A 14,371-nucleotide genomic window follows, 5' to 3' on the forward strand; every position below is an offset into this window, starting at 1 on the left:
GAGACGTGAGCGGTTGGTTGATTGATTGATTGAGTCGTTGCCTCCACTTTGCCTCACAGGCTGAGGACGCACGGGTCTGGCTCTGGAGAGACCAGAAAGGCGGTTAGTATTGGCCCAGCCAGTCAGTGTGGGTGTCTGCGTTGGCAGGTGAATGGTGCAGGTGGTGATGACAGCCAACCTGGATCTGCTTTTCTCCCAAGGTTTGAGGGTGTTTCTCACCAGCTCGAACTCCTGGACCAGCCGGAGTGAGCCAGAGCTCAGCAGCATCTCCTTGGCTTGGCTGCTGGTGTTGGCAGCCCTTCTCCCCGTGCCTGATGTCTCTGGGCACCCCCAGTGCTTGGATTACAGACCCCCCTTCAAACCGGATTCCCAGCTGGACTTTTGCTCCCAATACGATGCCATCGGTTGCTGCGACCAGCAGAGAGATGCGGAGGTGGCGGGGAGGTACCGGAGAGTGGTGGAATGGCTTCACCTGAATGGAACTGACCCATGTGGAGTGTTTATCAAAGAGATTCTGTGTCAAGTAAGTGAGTCAGTCCTGGCCTTGCATTTGCACTTAACTTCTTAAACAATCCCACAGCAATCGATTCCTGTCTCTTGATTATTATTTTTTTTATTCCTTTATTAAAAAAATCTATTTCTGGTCAATACTTGTTGGAAGATATTCATCAATTGCCCAGCGAATACAATGTCCAATCATTTCGAGATTAAAGTTTTCTCCGGTTTAACTTTTTCTGTGCCATTTCTCCCCCACCCCGTCCCCCGAAATGTATTCCTGTTGGGGATAAAAAGAATTGGGAGATCAATAGAATTAATTTCAGGCAATACTTACTATTGGCTGCAACATAACATACTGCGGAAAATGTGGTCGGATTTTTGCATAACAGCAAACAAAAAATGGATTCTCTTCACATTCCACAATCTATCAAACTACATATATCTGTATTTTAAAGACTAGATTTTCTTTCTGGCTTACTAAGATTTTTGGAAAGGAACATTTATTTGCGATAGTGTGTTCTTTGCAAGCTTACTGCAATTGTTCTCTAATGGATTCTCTACCTTTAAGCTTGAGAAGTCGTACATTTATTAAAATGAACGAGTGATTCACTTCCTGAAGGAAACAGTTTGACGACTGTTAGCCACTGTTTCAGATTTCTACGTAAGGGATTGATAAAGCAATATGTCCAACTGAACAGTACAAACTGGAGTTCACTATTGCTAAGTATTGTAAAAGTGCAGTAAACCTCACCCAGTTAGAGTGCAACTTGCTTCCGACCTAAAATTGAACCATTTTGCAATGGGTTTCACAAAGGAGAGGAAGCGTCAATATGGATTGAATGTGGTTTCCACATTGCAGAGCTGTCTTGAGGATTTGTTTCCAATTTGCTCCAATTACTTTGCAGTCCATCTTGTCTCCATGGGAGGTAAGTAATTAAACGGATGTCTGCTTTAGTTGCATCTGCTACCTCAAGACCATTCAACCTTATTTATGTGCGCTTCTTGTTTCTTAGTTCATTCATCTGAATTCTTATTGAAGAGAAGGCAGGAACTAAGCAGAAATGCTGGCAAAGTTCTTCAATTGTGTTCTTCGACAAGAATGGGGTATTCAAGCATGTTGACGTAGATAGACAATGACTTGCCATTAATTGCGGTGAGAAGAAAGAATCCTATTGATCTAAACATTTGTCCCATAAATAAAACCTGCAGTTGTCCTGTGTATCTTAACAAACTGGTCTGTTTCAATGGTACTTGCCTTATGTTAGTCAGTAAAAGGTTGGAGATACACTTGAATAGCTAGTGTGCACATTACTGCGCATTAATGTTCATTCGAGATGTCTAGAAGACGTGAAAAGGGCTCTATCGAATGCAAGGATTATTCTTTTCCATTCCACTCGCAAGGAAATATCCACGTGTAGTTTGCATGGCAAATGTGGAACTGCTCAGGCTAGTTTGGACATCCTTATACACGGTGATGGGTTTTCGCAAGTGTCTTAGACTCCTGGCTGCCCATGAAATAATTATATCATTATAGGACTTGATGTGTGGTGCAGTCTACTGGGGCTCGATCCAACTGATTTAAACGTCTGAGGAAAAGTTCTGCAAAGTCCTTCTCCCGAGAAAAGGAGAAAGTGACCTTAAAATTCCACGAGTCGGCAAATTTGAAAAAAAGGAGTTTGATTTTCCTGTTGTTTTGTTTCGCCCCCAAAATACACAGTCACTCCACTTCACAGTATATCCTGCGAAGCGTTTTGAGACGTCACAACGGCCGTGATAAGGCGCTGTATCAAAGGCAAGGATTATTCTTTTCTGGTCCGTGATCAATTGGAAAAGGCCCCGAAAGCAAAAAACTGCCGTCCCGATTAATTCAACGAATCCACTTGGTGAATAATGCATTTTAAAAGGCCCTCCTGTTACGACAGATTTCCAGGTGTGTTTTATGTCCTCCGCAGGAGTGCTCCCCCTACGCGGCACACTTGTACGATGCTGAGGATCCTCTGACTCCCATGAGGAAAATTCCAGGCCTCTGCTTCAACTACTGCTCCGAGTTTCACCTGAAGTGCCCTTCGTGTATCGGTGCGCTTACCGACAACAGGCGTGTCCGAGAGTCATGCGAGGTGGACAAGGCCTCCTGCTGTAACCGGCTCCAGTTATCCGATCCTGACTACTGCTTCCCCAACGTTCTGCAGAACACAGACCTGAACCAGAACCTGGGCTCGGCCCTGGAGAACCGAGAGGGCTGCCTGCAGCTCTGCCTCCAAGAGGCGGCCAATGGCTTGAGGAACCCTGTGCTCATGATCCACGCCAACGATGACACCCACCGTTACTTCGTGGCCGAGCAGCTTGGCTTGGTGTGGGTCTATCTGCCCGACCGCACCCGGCTCGCCGAGCCCTTCCTGGACCTAACGGGCCAAGTCCTGACCACCCCGTGGTTCGGGGACGAGCGAGGGTTCCTGGGGTTGGCCTTTCACCCGAACTTCAAGAAGAACGGCAAGTTCTACGTGTATTATTCTGTCCTGGTTGAAGGCGAGGTGGAAATAATCCGCGTAAGCGAATTGAAGGTCTCATCGCGTGACATGAACAAGGCAGATCCACGTTCAGAAAGGTACAAGGATAAACCGCTCGGGATCGTTCTCGGTGTTCCTCCCCCTGCACTGCTTCCGTGACTGTCTCTGCCAAATTCTCCCCCCCCACCCCACGTGGTGATTGTTAATAGCCGATTACATTGCTAATAGCTGATTCCACACGAGGGGAGAGGGCAAACTCCCACACTGGACCCGTGTTGCTTCCTTTTCAGGTGTTAACGCTGATATAACTCCACATTCAAAGGTTTTCGCGTGATGGGGAGTTGCAATTCTCTGAGAGCCGGTTTACAGGCGCTCGGAATATTTTTCATCGGTCGGTAGAGACTTGATGATTAAAGCCTCTGAGATAAAAAAAAATCCGCCTGAGCTACAGTTAGTTGAGACGTCTCAAAGTAAAATTGGATTTGTGTAGGGCTATACTGTAGTTAATTTCAGACTCAGGTACTATAAACTCTATATGAAAAGCTAAGCCATAATAAACAACTGCGACTTCCAGGATTCCAAACAATTATACAGCAAATAAGGTGGTCACCAACATGAATTTTGGTCACTGTTTGCAGGGGCAACAGATCTGCAGCAACATAATCAATGCTGATACTCTGATAAAATACTGTGAACTTGAATGAACTCGGTAAAGGCTGAGTCCTGGAGATTTCAGTGTTGCCTTTCTCCATCTTATTGTCATTTAAATAAAGCTGCTGTGAGAAGCCGAGCCTGTGTGGAGGGCGCTACGTACGTGCGAGTTGTTGCTACAACGCAATGCAAAATTACATTTGTAATGCGCCCTTTCATGTCGAGAGGACTTCCCAAGATGTTGAACAGTCAGGGATTAGGACCCGAGTTGGGGTGGGGGGAATAGCGCAGGCAACTGATACTTCAGAATTGTACAATTTTGAGATTCACTGACCTCCAATTGCTCATTAGCAGCTAAGCTTAATTACTATTTGTATAGAAAATGCACAAACTGGAATTTCAACTTAAAACTGATCTTCTCTGTGTAATCCGACAGGTATCTTCTAGAGATTGAGGAACCCGCAGCCAATCATAATGGTGGGCAGATCCTATTTGGCTTTGATGGTTTTCTCTACGTCTTCACCGGAGATGGCGGGAAAGCTGGAGATCCATTTGGCAGATTTGGAAACGCTCAAAATAAGTAAGTCCGACTCCAGAGGTCCGATAATTAGAGCCTCTGGATTCATACCGAGATAAATTTTGCCCCTCTCCTGAAACAGTGGTTTAAATCAAGAGTCCTTGAGGGGTAAAAAACAATGAAACGACCCACTGCATGTGGAAAAAGAAACCATTTTAGACTCTGTGGAAAAACAGGTATCGTGGGTGAGCAGGGATTTGGATGTTACGGAGAGGAGGCTTTCTGATTACCATAAAATTGGAGGTAAAGCACACTCTACCCCTGTAGACCATTGTGGACTGTGGTGGTTCAGTCAGATAACCTACCGACTGTATTATACCACCATGTAATCGGAAACCACTGAGAAGATACTGGACCAAGGAATAGAGACCGTAAACAGACTAATACAGAACTAATACACACACACACACATGCACGGACAACAACAACTTCTTTAAAAACATGTCTTTGAAACTGAGATGAGGGGAAATTGAAGGGCACATAATTATGGAATGTATTCGTGTACAGAAAAGACACAAATGGTTGCCGCAATTTTATTACCCAACTTTTACTTTGTTTGTTTTTAATCATCATTTTCAGGAGCGCTTTACTAGGAAAGGTTTTGCGAATTGACGTTGACAGAACCGGTCCCGGTGGAAAGCCCTACCGCATCCCGAGGGACAACCCTTTCGTGAACGTCCCAGATGCTCGCCCAGAGGTCTATGCTTACGGCGTGAGGAACATGTGGCGCTGCTCTGTAGACAGGGGGGATCCGGTCACGAAGCAAGGGAGGGGAAGACTGTTCTGTGGCGATGTGGGTCAGAACAAATATGAGGAAGTTGACATCATTGTCAAAGGAGGAAACTACGGCTGGAGAGCCAAGGAAGGATTCGAATGCTATGACAAGAAACTGTGCAAAAATTCATCATTAGGTCAGTACTTGAAGCCACATTTCCATCAATAGCAGAAATGAAGCCCTTTGAGACGTCTCGAAAGGCGCGGTTTCAAATGCAAGGATTGTTGTTGTTATTATTAATAAGAGTAAGCACAATTTCTATGAAGTAGTTCTACAAATTTTTCAGTAACGTGGCACAGTGTTTGTGGAGAACGAACTGTTTAGAAGGGCGAGTTTTCATGATAATATTTTGTAAGGCTTGGGAGTTCGGTGAGGGAGAAGATTCAGCAAATACGGCCCTAATTTTCGTGGTGATGGTGTCAATACAATTCACATTTATATAGCAAAGGCGGGAGGATGATACAAAGCCCATCATGAGCAAGTGATGTGACAACATGTTTCAATGTGATTTGTACCATTTTTTTTCCCCTTTGCAGTCTTCAGAAGGAACACTTTCCTCCCATTCTGCATTAGTCCAATTCCATAATTGCTCCAGTTACAACACACCGGTAACTCAAAATAGCTCCGCTGGTGTAAAGAACCAAAGTTATTACTAACCTGTGAAACCCACCTCCCTGCTGTTCAATCATGCCACAAACATCTTACTATGATCGCTGACGCTATCCATCCCACAGTCCCTCCGCCTCGCCCCTTCCATTGCCTCCTTCACGACCTGTCTCAAGACCCTCCTCGTTGACTGTGTCTTTGTGTCAACTTCTACCTCTGCTCTCCCCGCCCTCGTAATCCCAACCACCAGCTCGGGTGTGGATCTCTGACTGCCCATCACCTTGGGAAGACCTGCTAACGCTGTGCAAATGTGATTTGTTGTTGTCATTGACATTGGATCAACTTTATAACCAGGCAGAGTTCAAACTATATTCCACTGTAGTCAACAGAATGGATTTGCACAATTACATGATTTGCAAAAGAATACAAAATACTTTATTGAAAATAGTGGCACATTAATTTTTCTAATGTTGCCCAATGAGATACCTCATTCTGGCAATGCACAGATACCCTGAGCTGCTGAACACTCATCTGATGATACACTGGAGAGTTCTATCCCTTATCTGATATTCGGTGAAGAAACTTATTTAAAATATGCAATTTGATCTCTTTCTCTCTTTGAATGACAGACGACATACTTCCCATTCATGCCTACGGCCACAAGATTGGAAAATCTGTCACCGGTGGTTATGTCTACAGAGGGTGTGAATCGCCTAATCTAAACGGCTTGTACATTTTTGGAGATTTCATGAGTGGGTGAGTTATATTTAATCATCTTTGCATTTTGCCATTGACATAGAGTCCTGTCGTGCAGAAATATTACAAAGGGGTTCACGGCAGTCGCTGTTAAATTTAGTGAATGTGTATCTGAAGCTGAACACGGTAGACGATGGCACACAGCAATGCCCCACAAACAGCCAGGAGGTGCATTTAATTGGAGGATTGTGGGCCGAGATATAAAGAGAAACTCCTCCTCTTTTGAATTGAATAGGGTCATAGGTTCTTTAACGTCCGCCTGAACGGGAAGACAGGAGGTCATTTAAGACCTGAACCGTAGAACGGCACCTTTGACGATGCTCGCACCACAGAGGACGTCAGCTACACCCGTGAGCTCAAAGCCCCAGCGTAGGATTTCAACCCTCTCCTTTTGGAGTTTTTTTTTTAAAAAATCATTCTTGTAAGGAAATTGTATCCGTGTCCATGAATGACAAGAATTTAAATATTGACCGTAAACTGAAGCTCGGTCATTTTAAGCAACAAAACTTTCAGTGTGTATGCTTGCGGTCTTAATCAAACCTACAGTCAAATCAATTCTCTCCCAAGTTTAATTTCAAGATAAATATTTGAAGCGCGCATCCAACAGAGCGGTTCCCTAGTATGATTTAGCTTTTGCAGTTAAATCACGAGTCAGAGGGAAAATAATGTCGTGTTAACTAATCACAATATGCTGCAGAAGCGGAGAATACAAGCAGCCATTTCTGAATTAAGTACACAATGTAAATGTTAGCCGTTACTGCACATCCAGTCAGATAGAGCCTAAAACATAAGCCTTTATATTCTTCATCCAGTCGAATTATGGCATTACAGGAAGACATAAGGACAGGGATGTGGAAGAAACAAGATATTTGCATGGGGGATTACCAAACCTGTTTGTTTCCAGGACTCATTAACCAGCATTTTAAGTTTATCATCTCCTTTGCTGAAGATGAAGCAGGTGAGTGAAAGCAGCTACTGTTAAAAGTGTGTGTATTACTCTTGTATCTCAATAGTCTTGAACAATGTTTGATCGCTAGCCCTGGACTAGTTATACTTAACTTATAGTGGGACCTTACAGAGTTCACTATTACAATTTAAATGTCACATCTCCAGTGATCTCCTGCCTGACATACGTATGAGCCGGTGACTTTGTCTCTGTAATTAAACTTACATCATTCTAGATTTGTCAGGCACACATTTCTTGATTCTGAATACTGAGTTACCTGCCTATGCGTATTGCAATCTCTTTAGGGGAGCTGTACTTCTTGGCTACTTCCTTTCCAAGTGCGTACTCCTCACAAGGGATGATCTACAAACTCATTGATCCTTCCAGGTTAGTAACCATTCGTCTGGTAATACACAGTCACTATACTTCATGGTAAAAATCTTGGGAAGTGCTTTGAGATGTCTCGACGGCGTGATGAGACGGTGTGTCTAATGCAAGGATTATTAATCTTCTGATTACAAAGTTGTATAACAACGAACTGGGTCAGGTCCATGACTCAAAGACCACCCATGGGCTAACACAAAGCCATATTTTAGTGAATCGTAGCAGAGGATTGCCATAATGATCAGGTCCTCACCAGCTAAATACAAATTCATTTGAAAAGATCTTTGAAATTGGAAACCTTGTAGTCATCTTTGGGACTGACCAAAACTACCTGTTTAGCCCGTGCCTTCAGCTCCCCTCTCGACTCTCTTCCCCCTCCTCGCTCCCTCCCTTCCCTCCCCTCACCCTGACCATTTCCCCCCTCCTTGCTCCCTCCCTTCCCTCACCCTGACCATTTCCCCCCTGCTCGGGTCATGACCCAACTGTGTAGCGTCTTGGGACGTCCTCCTGACGTGAAAGGCGCTTTATAAATGGAATCTTGTTGTTGTTGTTGTTGTTGCATCTAATTGAATATAAATAAAATATTGTTCCCTTAGCACAACCACGTGGAAGTGGGGTACATGGAAATCTCAGCTTGGTTTGGATACTCTTAAGCACGGTGATGCGTTTCCATGAGTGTCAGACACCCGGCTGACACTCTCCCCCCCCCCCCCCCCCCCCCGCCTCCACTCCGAAATAAAAATTATTCATGTTCGTTCCATTTAATTACTGGTTAAAAGTGATTCCTTACTCCAACTGAGTAATGGGAGCGAGAGAGAGGGGATAATATGCATTATCGGAGGTAGTATTTATCACAGCAATAATAATAATCCTTGCATTTGGCAATAGTGCCTTTCATGACGAGAGGCCATCTCAAAGCACTTCACCGGATTTTTACTGTAAAATGTAGTGACTGTAGGCAAGCGATGACAAAAAAAATTGATTGGAGTCTAAATTGTGGTTAGTGTCATGTTGACAGAGCTGGAAGATATATTATTTTCAATTGAGAAACTTTTTTCGGGGGCTGGACTGTTCTCATAATTGGATAATTTCCAAGCTGGACGGATTTATGGCAGAGTGAGTAGTGAAAGAAAGAAAATTTATTGTGTGCGGATACGGGCCTGGACTTCCAACAAACAGTGGATGTGAAACATTTCTAACAGTAAAATATTTACATGCTCTGGAATTCCTGGATTGATTTTCCATCTGCGTAAAACAGACGCATCTCGTTAACTCCAATTGGATGTTTACTGCACTTTAACATGGAAATTGTGCGTGGGAACTAATCGAAAATAATAATAATAAACCTTGCATTTGATATAGTGCCTTATGACGTCTTCGAGACGTCTCAAAGTGCTTCACAGAGTATACTGAAGTGGACTCGCTCTATATTTTGTGGGCGAAACGCGGCAGCCAGTTGCGGACAGCAGTGCCCCCACAAACACTCGTGGATTGAAGTGACCGAATTATTATTATTTTTTTTGAAGGAATTCATACCCACAGAAAAGCGATCCACCAATCGACTAACAACCTGGTAAACAGAGGCGTGTGTGTGTGTGTGTGTGTGTGTGTGGAGTAAGGAAAGTTGCCCAAAGTTTCACCCTGTCCGGGAATCGAACCCAGGTCCTCCCGCTTGCAAGGCGAGAGCTCTCTAACCACTGAGCGACAGGAGCTCCACAAACTGCATTCATAGACATGCAGTTACACAGTTCTGCTTCGTCGGTTGAATTTGCTTTTATTTCCTCTTGCAGGACGGCTGCTCCAGGGAAGTGTAAACACAAACCAGTGCCAGTCGAGGTCAAAAGCAAACGCATTCCATTTGTGGCCCAAGAAAGTACGTCTCCACAAAGTGGACGGTTTGTTGCCCGCTCGTAGTTCAGGCCTTCAGCCGCAGCGAGCTCGGAATCGCAACACGCGACATCTGCAACGATCGTTCGTACACGTCACGGCTGTTTGCGGGTCAACGCACAAATTAGTTGGCGCTTTACAGGGAACCTCGTGCTCGCTTTGCGACGTCCTCTCGACGTTTGAGGTGCTGTGTTATTAATGCAAACATTATTATCTAAAATGCAGTCACGGTCTCTGAGGATTGGGAGCGGATTTCACCTCGAACGCCAGTCATAAATGTTGACTCCTTTTGTTCACATGAACCATCCTCTCAACATGCAAGACTGTAACTGTATAAATGTAAATTTTATCGTATTTTTGACCAAAGAGACAATTATCTGTGACTGCAATTCTGACCCCTAGATAGTATTTTTTGCGCCAAGCTTTAGAATTGCAGTTTAATGAATAGAGAAGAGATGAATCACTGCAAAGTTAATGGGATTTCTTCTTAAAATCCTCCTTTTTCTAAAAAAAAACTGCTTCCTTTTAAGAATCAACCTTTCTCCCGAGGGTAAAAATCACAAAATGAAGGAGGCAAAATTGATGGCGTCCGTTCTCCGGGCGGAGGGGGTGGGGTGGGGCGGAAAATGTGCTTATTTTTAATGGATCAATCAAACACACGCCTCTTGTACTAAGTTTGACACGAGCAGTAATTAGTTGTGCGCTGAGTCTCGTGTATTGGGAACGGCTCAGCTCTTTGCAGATAGCAGTGAATCCCAACAAGCTGAGAACTGACCAACAATACATCCCGTGGATCGAGGGCTGCCTGCACAGAGCACAGTGAATCTCATGAATTGGGAGCTCAGCGATTCACAAAGCACAATTAATCTTACAAGCACAGAGTCACGTTCCTCACAGCGAGTAATTCATCTCGTGAGTTGAGAGACCAGTTCTTTACCGAGGGCTCTTCATCTCGTGAGCTGGAAGACCTCTTCTTCGCGGAAACTGATGATAATGTTGTGCCCCCGTTCCCCACTTTTAACGGTAGGGCAACACTGGGATGATACAATTTCCCGCTCCCTTGCTGTGAGGAACAACCTAATTCTCAGTATCTGTTTAGTTTCGCTCCCTGAGAGCAATGCGCAGGTGCAACTCCAGGTCCAATTACTCTTAACAAAGCAACACTAGGTGCACCGTTATTCAGGCTCACACTTTGAGAAGTCTCCCGTCACATTGCTGTTACAAAGGCAGCAATCTTGTGCTCTAAGTTCCACCATATGGTGGAGATTCCCGCTTATCACAATGGCAAAGTGCCAGGAAAATAATTCCTATTGTAAAACCTCAGCGAGTTACACAGAACTGAAGCATTGTTTGTTGAACGCCCCCTGAAGTACACTCCATACCCACAAGCAACTGGGCAATTCAGCTGATGTTTCCCCAATACAACACAATACAATGGGGCCATCAAGTCCACAAATCCAGAAGAGATGGACTGGAGAGGAGACTGGTTCCATGGATAGTTATAGTAAATTATTCTTCAAAAAAGTACGGAAGTATGCAGATCTTACCTTGCAAGATCAATTTTGATTTAAAATTGGAAATTTTTCAATTCAATCTCAATTTGGAAGGCAATTGGTGTCAAGATTGGGAGAAGATTGACTTTCGAATTAACTTAGAAGAGGTAATCAGGAGAAAAAAAATGTGAATTTAGCTTTTTCTGAATGACAAAAATATAATACAAAATTAAATTTCTATTGCGCTTTTCACGTTGGGAGGACGTCCCAAGGAACTGGATGCAGCATCAAAGAGTAAAGACTTTCTCTGTTCTCAATGCAATTCCACAAGAAGTGGATGTAATACATTATAATCCTGCATTTGATTCAGCGCCTTATTACGTCTTCGAGACGTCTCAAAGTCTCACAGAATATACTGTAAAGTGAATTGACTATGTTTTGTGGGCGAATATATTGATGTGATATCGTTCTGTTTACTTCACAGAGACTCTCACGGAAATAAGTGCTGCAGTTCCTGCCTCCACTGTTCCTTCGAGAAAGAGACTGAAGACCACAAAACGGCCACCAGCCACGACTGTTGGAAGTACAGCTCGGCCTTCAGACACAGCAATGGTGAGACCCACCAGGAAAAGCTCTCGTAAAAAGCCAGTGACTCCCAAACCTTCAGGTCAGACCGTCAAACCTCCCGTTAAAAGACCCACGGCACGAAAAAGCACAGCAGCGAAATCGCGGAGGATAATTCCATGGAGTCCGACCTCTGACACTTCGTTAGCCAGTCCAACCCAGGGACGTCATCCGTCTCGAGGCAAGCAAGTGACCAGGTCCAAATCTCACAGGGTATCTAGAAAGAAGAGGCCAAAGAGCAAATCGAAGGCCAAGCCAACGCGAGACAGAGCGGGCTACAAAAGGTTGACACCGTCTGCCCGGCCAAGGAAGGAAAACATTTCACAATCTGCAAAGGGAAGGCAGCCAAAGCCCGTTCCTAAGAAGACAGCAGCGAAAGCAATCAAGGTGGTGAAACGCTCTCGGCACAAACGTGTGAAAACTGGGAAAGCACCGAGGAATTGACTCCTGTCTTAAAAAAAAAAAGAAAAAAAAAAAGAGAAAACGTCAGCAGGTTAAACAGACCCAAAACATTATTTGTTGTACGCTGGCCGGAACACACTCTGTACACACAAGCAACTGGATGATTCAGCTGATATTTCGCCACTGAGGCACGCGAGTATGATGATCGAGTTCCGCAAATCCAAACGAGAGGGTCAAAAGAGCTTACAAGCACCGAGCCACGTTCCTCACAGCGAGTATCTCATCTCGTGAGCTGAGAGACCAGCTCTTTGCAGAGGTTCACTTCATCTCGAGAGCTGGAAGGCCTCTTCTTCGCGGAAACTGATGATAATACCGTGCCCAATTCCCGCCATTCCCCACTTTTAACGGTAGCGCAACACTGGGATGATACAATTTCCCGCTCCCTTGCGGTGAGGAACAACCTAATTCTTAGTATCTGTTTAGTTTCGCTCCCGGGCATCGGAGGTCAATGCGCAGATGCAACTCCAGGTCCAATTACTCTTAGCAAAGCAACACTAGGTGCACCGGTATTCAGGCTCACACTTTGAGAAGATCTCCCGTCACATTGCTGTTACAAACACAGCAATCTTGTGGTTTAAGTTCCACCATATGGTGGAGATTCCCGCTTACGAAAACGGGCAAAATGCCAGGAAAATAATTCCCGTTGTAAGGAACTTACAGCAGGTTAAACAGAACTGAAGCATTATTTGCTGGACACCCACTGGAATGACACTCCGTACACACAAGCAATTGAGTTGGTATTTAGCCCATTACAACACGACACAATTGCCACCAGCCACGACGGTTGGAAGTGCAGCTCAGCCTTCAGCCATCAGCGATGGTGAGACCCACCAGGCAAAGCTACCTACCATAAAAAGCCAGTGACTCCCAAACCTTCACCTCAGACCATCAAACCTCCCGTTTAAAAAAAAATACACCCAGTGCACGAAAAGGCACAGCAGCAAAATCGCGGAGGATAATTCGAGTCTCGAGGCAAGCAAGTGAACAGGCCCCAAATCTCACACGGCATCTAAAAAGAAGAGGCCAAAAGAGCAAATTGAAGGCCAAGCCAACGCTAAATTAAACAAAAGTCCACACCAACCGCTCGGCCAAGGAAGAAAACCCCTTCCACAATCTACAAAGGGAAAGAATCCAACGCAGGCAAAGCCCTTTTCTAAGAAGACAGGAGCGCAAGCAATTAAGGAAGCGAAATGCTCTCGGGCACAAGCGTGTGAAAGCTGGGAAAGGTTAAACGGTCCTGAGGCATTATTTGTCATACACTGACTGGAACACACTCTGTACACACCAGCAAACCGGATGATTCAGCTGATATTTTGCCAACATGGCACAGGGGTACGATGAGCGAGTCCGCAAATCCAACCAGGAGGGATCGAAAGAGACGGGCTGTGAGGCAGCAAACTACTTCCGCGGCATCTTCAAAAGCACGGAAATAATCCAGCGCTCGATCTTCATTCGCCGTCGGCGTGCAGAATAGTAAACACATTCGATCAGGCCCTTGTCTAGGTAGATAGTTCCTGAGGTTCCAGTTAAGCCAAATAAATGGTAAAGAAAGCTTAAAAAAAAGAAAATCCTCCTTGCTTTACTCTCAAGAAGTAACGCAATCAGACAAAATCCAGGCACAAGGGACATTAGTTTCTGGCTGCAGTAAAGGTACGAACAATCTCAGGGAAAACAAATTCATAAGACGAGCACTAAATCTCAATAAGATGAACTGCAAGGCTCAGGGTCCCCAGGAGTTCGACAGCACAACAATAAAGTCACTCTCGTTTAACAGGACAAGAGTGCTTTGTCACTGAGGCGTGTTCGCGTAAGGTTTTGGGCTGCTCTAACTGCAGTTCGAAAGGCGAGGCTGGCCCTACAGGCTCTCGGGTGATCACTGGAATTTAACGATGGCACGAAAATAAAGCGTCAATACAGAAAGACCGATCGAGGCGCGAGTGTCAAAATCTCTCTATGTTTGGTGTGCACATTCTGTTGGGTGGAAGTGACCATCGATGATAATAATAATCCTTGCACATGATATCGCGCCTTATCACGTCTTCGAGACGTCTCACAGCGCTTCACAGGATATACTATTGGATATACTTCACAATAATAATCCCTCGAAAAACAAAGACAATAATAAATTGGTCATTTTTAATCCACGACTGTTTGTGGGACATTGCTGTGCGCAATTGGCTGCCGCGTTTCCCCCACAAATATACA

At 44.7% G+C, this 14,371-nt stretch overlaps 1 protein-coding gene across 1 annotated transcript; it reads left to right on the forward strand.

Annotated features, from left to right (window-relative positions):
• Window positions 1–151: 151 nt before the first annotated feature.
• Window positions 152–14,089, forward strand: hhipl2 (HHIP-like 2). The gene is made up of 9 exons (XM_007905039.2): window positions 152–523; window positions 2,451–3,103; window positions 4,093–4,236; window positions 4,813–5,144; window positions 6,244–6,370; window positions 7,183–7,328; window positions 7,622–7,703; window positions 9,491–9,573; window positions 11,565–14,089. Exons 1-9 carry the CDS (start codon window positions 152–154, stop codon window positions 12,146–12,148), a joined length of 2,523 nt encoding a protein of 840 aa, XP_007903230.1. The 3' UTR covers window positions 12,149–14,089.
• The last annotated feature ends 282 nt before the right edge of the window (window positions 14,090–14,371 follow it).

Source organism: Callorhinchus milii, unplaced genomic scaffold (assembly GCF_018977255.1).
Source record: "Callorhinchus milii isolate IMCB2004 unplaced genomic scaffold, IMCB_Cmil_1.0 Scaffold3, whole genome shotgun sequence".
NCBI classification, from domain to species: domain Eukaryota; kingdom Metazoa; phylum Chordata; class Chondrichthyes; order Chimaeriformes; family Callorhinchidae; genus Callorhinchus; species Callorhinchus milii.

What these genes read in the sequence shown, in the direction of transcription:
- hhipl2 (XM_007905039.2), top strand. Translation starts at nt 152, where the DNA reads ATGGTGCAGGTGGTGATGACAGCCAACCTGGATCTGCTTTTCTCCCAA. An exon ending in GCAGATCCACGTTCAGAAAG is followed by an intron (nt 3,104 to 4,092) that starts GTACAAGGATAA and finishes GTAATCCGACAG; the next exon opens with GTATCTTCTAGAGATTGAGG. An exon ending in TCCATTTGTGGCCCAAGAAA is followed by an intron (nt 9,574 to 11,564) that starts GTACGTCTCCAC and finishes TTTACTTCACAG; the next exon opens with AGACTCTCACGGAAATAAGT.